Source organism: Quercus suber, unplaced genomic scaffold (genome assembly GCF_002906115.3).
Source record: "Quercus suber isolate HL8 unplaced genomic scaffold, Cork oak 2.0 scaffold_59, whole genome shotgun sequence".
Lineage (NCBI taxonomy): Eukaryota > Viridiplantae > Streptophyta > Magnoliopsida > Fagales > Fagaceae > Quercus > Quercus suber.
This window is the reverse complement of record NW_027069524.1, coordinates 378,155-384,487: the sequence shown is the minus strand read 5'-3', so window position 1 is coordinate 384,487 and position 6,333 is coordinate 378,155. Positions and strand designations below refer to the sequence as shown.

At 32.1% G+C, this 6,333-nt stretch overlaps 1 protein-coding gene across 2 annotated transcripts in view; it reads right to left on the bottom strand.

Moving 5' to 3' along the window:
* Nucleotides 1-1,179: 1,179 nt before the first annotated feature.
* Nucleotides 1,180-6,333, bottom strand: part of LOC112025729 (uncharacterized) — a 15,749-nt gene continuing 10,595 nt past the window's right edge. The window contains exon 4 of one of the 2 annotated variants that reach the window (XM_024058416.2): nt 1,180-1,688. In XM_024058416.2, coding sequence (XP_023914184.1) covers nt 1,530-1,688 — 159 coding nt within the window. In that variant the 3' untranslated portion in view covers nt 1,180-1,529. Of the gene's footprint in view, nt 1,747-6,333 lie in introns of both variants that reach the window. The other variant, XM_065772439.1, reaches the window with a different exon arrangement.

The window sequence follows — 6,333 nt, the reverse complement described above, 5'->3', positions numbered from 1 at the left end:
TGGGAATTTGCTCTGATACCATATCACAAATCAAGGGATTGAAAAACTATATTTCTCATTAACTCAATCAAGATTACAGAGGCTACCTATATATATAATAGTTTGTACAGGTGTGAACACAAAGAAAACTAACTAACAAACTTTCACACGTGCAGCTATAGGACTAACTAACTTCATCACGTGTTAACACTTGAGTAAACATCTAAAATATTAAACTACAGGTCGTATCAATATTAAGCTTTACTTGTGTTGATCTGTCGTTTCATGCTCTGTTGTTGAGTCACCAGCTTTGTTAACAACACTGCTCTTGGTAGCTTCAGGTTCAACTCTCTCCAAACTTAAGATCTATATTTAGACAAGTTTGTAAACACGGTCTACCAATTTTTCTAAATTTTTAAAACCTAACAGTACTATATCTCTTGGTCTTTGAACTTTTTTTCTTGGGTATTTGTAAAAGTATATTGGTAGCTATTGTCTTCTTTGAGCCGATGTTAAATTACAAGCTTGATTCCCAAAAACAAATCTTGGTCTAGTATAGCCGCCCTTCCAATGGTTGGCATGTGACCACACCGAAAATACCCTAATTTAATTATTAACAATGGCCAAAACGTTCGTTACAAATAACAATGCAATATATATATATATATATATATATTATGATGAAAAAAAAAATCTGTCAAACACACAAAAAATAGAGGCATGAATTTTCCCTTAAAAAAAATGACAATTTCCACTCCAATTGTGAAAGGGACCCTGAACACCTTGTTTCACGCTATCATGAGCTTTTATACCACTTGCTGGGGAGACAATATCTTAGGAAGATTCTAATTGAGAGGTTAATATAACATATATGGACACCAATTGACCCAAAAATTTAAGCCTATAAGTTTGGATTTAACTATGTTATATTAATTACTCACTTTTTTCGTTATTATTTAATATGAAACTTTATTCACACGTGTATAACCAATAGCACTTAACAACCAATTCAAAGATTGAGGTTAGTAGGAAAAACGAAGGTTATGGTTGAAAACAGGTGTTGATTTTCGCTACCTAATAGGATAGAGTCGTGTTTTTTGTGGGGGGGGGGGGGGGGGGGTGGGGGGGGGGGGTGAATTGACTCTAAATCCAAGTTCGATTAATCTGTAACCACCCCTAATCAAAAGAATGCAAAATAAATAAGAGCATGAAAATGGATAGTCAATTAATCAGACTACAGCTCGTACTTGTTAAAAGAGACAATAGTAATAATTAAACATAAAGCCCGCATAGCCTGAAATTACATTTTTTTTTTCGGGTTATGTTATTGACCCCAAAACCATAAACATCGTTTCAGGGTATTGCAGACTATTTTTCTCCATCAATTAGAGAAGTGACAAAGGAAAAGAAAAATAAATAACAAAGGAAAAGAATAAAGAAAATGGAAAGCGTTATCATAAATTTAACAATGATAAAACATGTGGGAGCCAATTAAATTATGTGCATTTTTTGGAGGTTTTTTTTTTGTTTTTTTTTTTGTTTTAAATCTTTCAAGCACTCCTACTGTAGTGCAACACCATGACATGATCTGTGGTTGAGGAGTCTGGAAGCAAAGTCGTCACTGCGTCCCTCGTACTCCATATGTTATCTCTTACATGCTGCAACGTCAAGAAAGGTAGAAGCTGTTGCCCTCTACATGTTATCTCTATCTGCTTCCCATCAATCATAGTCACACGTGCGCACACACACACACACAAGACGTGTTAGCTAGGATTGAAACAAAATTAAGAGTATCATTATTATGACAATGATAAAGAACAAGTAAAATCAACAACAACAATTGCATAATAAACAGTAGTCTATCCAAATAAGCAATCCATTCATATACATCAACTATATTAGATATATATTACTATTATTGTTTTTTGTTCTGATCACAACGATTCCAGGGAGGCATTATGTAGCAATAGAAAGATGTCAACATCTATGTTTGTCCTTAATAAATTACAACGATTTCTTACCATTTGATGTTGATAAGAAACAATACATTATCCCTTTTAAAAGTTGTTATTGTAAGTTAACTTTTGCTAGTTATTGGTATCTGTATACTTCCACCATATCCACATCTCTTACATAAGGGATCTCTTTTTTAAGTCACTTGTAAGTAAGGACAAATAATTCACCAAGAGAGAGAGAGAAAAAACAAAGCTTAAGAATATTATTTTACATAAAATAAATAAATAAATAAATAACTTACCTACATTACATCATATATGACATATGTTTTTTGGTGCCCAAAAATAAATGAATTTATAAATAAAAAAATAAAAATTTAGAGACTGAGGTCATGCTTTGTCACTGACTTACGTCTCCCCATGCTATGCCCCATATAAATCTTTGTTACGTCTACTTTACCCATAAAATTCCTCTGTCTAACTTGTTTTTTTTTTTTTTTTTTTTTTTTTCTCACTCCATGATTTCTCAAAATAATTCGGTCAGCGGGTAGCTAATGTAATCTAACGTTAAGGGCTGCCCACCAATATCCCACGATCTGGAACTGCCCGATTTTAATCATTAAAAGGGACCCACCTAGACTTTAATCGTAAGCCAAAATCATGCCCTCTTAGACTTTATTTTATTTTATATATTTATAACTAAGTGATTTCATAATCGATCCAAGCAATAACATAAAGTAATATAAAAATAAAATAGAATTAAAAGAATATAATGGATCCAAAAAGCACGGCGAGGAATAGGTAAGATTATTATATCTTTTTTTTAAAAGGTCCTAACTCCTAAGCGCTAACTATATATAAATTATATATATATAAATATATAAATATATACCTAGCTATTTAAAATCTTCATGCACGTCTCTTTCACGTTGCTTCAGAAAACCCTAATTTGAAGGTCAATATTCCTCCATGAACTACCACCCACTGATTTTCATTCGTCAATTTTATGTGTAATCAAATATAAATAATAATTGTTAAAAGGTTTAGCTTAACACCTGGCAAAACCTTGTTGTTCAAAGGGTCGCTATTCATGTTAGCTAGTGTGGAATATTATGCCTATATTTTTTTAATTGTGCATGCATTCCATTTACCTAAAATATTAATATAGTACTCATTTTTCATGGCTCTTATCCGACTTTCGTGGGTTTAATCTCTTTTTTTCAACAACTTGCAATGATTCTGTTATAGATTTCTCCTTCATGCATTGCTTTTCCCCGACGTAAAAAAATATGTGTGACTTTTGTTATTTCTTATGAATTATTTGATTGTAATTCTATATATCTATATATATATATATATATATGTTTTTTACTTGGTTTTGCTCATGGGTTTGATGATGAGGTCTTTTAAATTCTTCGAGAGTGCACCACTTAAGGTTTTGATGGGCCTTTTCAAGCACCATCCGTGGGAAAAGGGAGGCAAATTAGAAAGGGCCTACAATTAGCTGTCGGAAAGCTGAGTTGAATGAAGCGAAAGCATGACGAAGAAGTGATATTAGGCATGCAAGATGAGTGTTGAGACTTGAGAGTGACAGGGTCCACGTGTGATTTTCATGACCCTACGATATTATTTTGATGTGCTAGCATCAACCTTTTCTTTTTCTATGTTAATGAGTGTCAACTAGGCCCAAAGATAATCCAGCAAGTTGAACATGTTCTTTACATCTTAAAGTCAATGCACTCTTTATAAAATCACAAAAAGGACGGCCTTCCCACCTTCAATATATCTTTTTTGCTTTCCTACATTGATTATTGCCCTAGACTCTTATTCATCTCCATGTAAAAAAGAAAGAAAGAAAAAAAGTTCTCTCTCTCTCTCTCTCTCTCTATATATATATATATATATACCTCTAACAGATTGCGGCTAATTGATCAAGGTAATTATCACAAAATATAGCATGATAAATGAGAGATAAGGTTTATTTTTAGTGTAGGCATATGAACCTAGTGTAAGCATTATGAATTCGATAATCATATTTACTTAGTGAATCAAATCATCCCAAGAGAGAAAGAGAAGTCCTAAATTTACGCTAAGATTTAAGTATTAAATGTAACTTGGCCCTCATCTTTCAAACACGCATATAAAACCTAATAATTGTGGGATTGAGTTGCATGCCATGTGTGATAGGTGAGGGTTGGCATTCAGGGCGGCAAAGAGTGGTTCCTAGATAACAAATGATTATATCACCTCTCATGGCAATGGATCCAATCCATGAAGAAATTGGCCATCTATGGCATAAGTTGACCTTAATAACTAAGTAAAGGATTGGAAATATTCATTATATAATAGCGATGAGAATGTTGCGTGTGTCACACATGACATTCTAAATAGTTACAATAATATATGCCTCGTGTATAACTCTCTTGTGATTAGGTGTACAAAATTTAGGTATAATACTAATAGAAATACAATATTTTTAAGTCGCAGCTGAGAGAGAGAGACAGAAAGAGAGATAGTTTTTTGATTCATGGTTGTTGTATATAGCTGTTTTATTAGGAAATAATTTATAAAATAAGATACTGTCTTAATCTAAACTTCTTGCTTCATGGCATCAAATGCAAGAAAACAACAGAATATGCATCCAAATCATGGTATAAGAGTTGACCTAAATACAAGCTTATAAGGAAATTCTAATTATATATAATATAATAAAAGAGAATGTTGAGTACGTATGTCATATATACATCCTTCTAATCTAATATATTCTATATGTTGTAGGTGACAGACAATACAAATGATATACAAACACGGTTTTGGACGAGAGAAAGTAAATTCAACCCAACACTACATGGTTTTATATCTTTTTTTAATAATATGCCGTCTTAGTTTAAAAATCAGATTATGCCTCTATAAATTAATGAAATGAATGAAACCATAGCACTACGTGAATTTGTTTATGTAAATTATATAATATATTCAATGAGGTTCTAACTATATTTGTTTTTGTTTGCTGCTGTTCTCGAAACTTTTAATAATCATTTTGCCAGAGTTATTAGTTTTCGTCCTATTAAATCAAAACTTCCCCAAACGCGTCTAGCTTGTACTGGACCAGCGAACAACTGTTCCTTTTTTAGAAACCTAATGTTTTGACTGTTCACATAAGATCAATGTAAATGGGCTCTCATCCTATAAATAAACCTAGTTTTCTTCCCAAAATATGGCTCAAATGTACGCTAAGAAATAATTAAAAGATGTTTATAGTCCCATGTGGAAAGGAGGAAAAAAGAAGATAAACAACAAAACATTTTATGAACTTGCTTTCAAGAATAACCAAACTTTGCGTGTCTCTACATCCAATGATGCTCAAAGAAAGCCCCTGCATGTCATGACGTTCAATAAACGTTTTATTTTTCCTACTTTATAAGCATAATAAGTACATAGTGAATCCATTTTACAATGCTTCACCATACATACATTGCACTTGGCTGAGCATAACTAGGAGTAATAATGTAATGCCTAATGAATCAAATAGCTTAGCAAAAAAGGAAAAAAAAAAAAAATATATATATATATATATATAATTCTTAAAAATGAAAAATGTTTAACCAACCAAACTGCATTTGTTCTATTAGTCTTGGCTTGCTATTAATATAGATTTTCAGCTTGTGAACTTATTATAGTTTTTCCCATATTTCCTTGCACATATAAGCCATGTTGAAGATAAAATGATGACTTTTGTAAATTTTGAGATAAGATCCCCTCTCATTGAATCATCCAATTCTCTCTAATTTTTATTTAGATACAAGACATGCATGTGACATTAAAAATTAAATAAATACTATATTTCGCACATCCTATTTAAAAATGGGAGAGTTTTAAAGGATTCAATTGGAGAGAATCATTTCCCATAAATTCTTTTAAATAGGAATGAATCACACAATAAGGCAAGTTCGTACATGTCCCATGATTCGTGCTATTTGTACAAAGTTATAGTATAAGAACAACTTAAGTACAAGCACTTAGGGTGTTTTCTATTGAGTTTTGCAATAAAATTAGAAAGAATGCATACATTAAATTATTTTAATTGTCTGTGGAGGGAAAAATATCACTATTTGTGTTCAATTGGTGAATGTAGCTATATATTTGAATTTAATTGAAAAAATTAATATACAATATCTAAAGAATTATACCTTATTTTTGCTTATATAAAATTCATGGTATTTGTTACTAGGATCCTATAATTTATATTTTCACACCTATTTCTAGTAAAAGCAGTTGAAAGCCAATACACCATTAAAGTACAAATTTGTATTGACTTGAATTCAAACTCCTTTGTCTATGTTAACAGCGCCCGACACCCCCCCCCCCCCCCCCCCCCCCCCCCCCCCCCCCCACCACC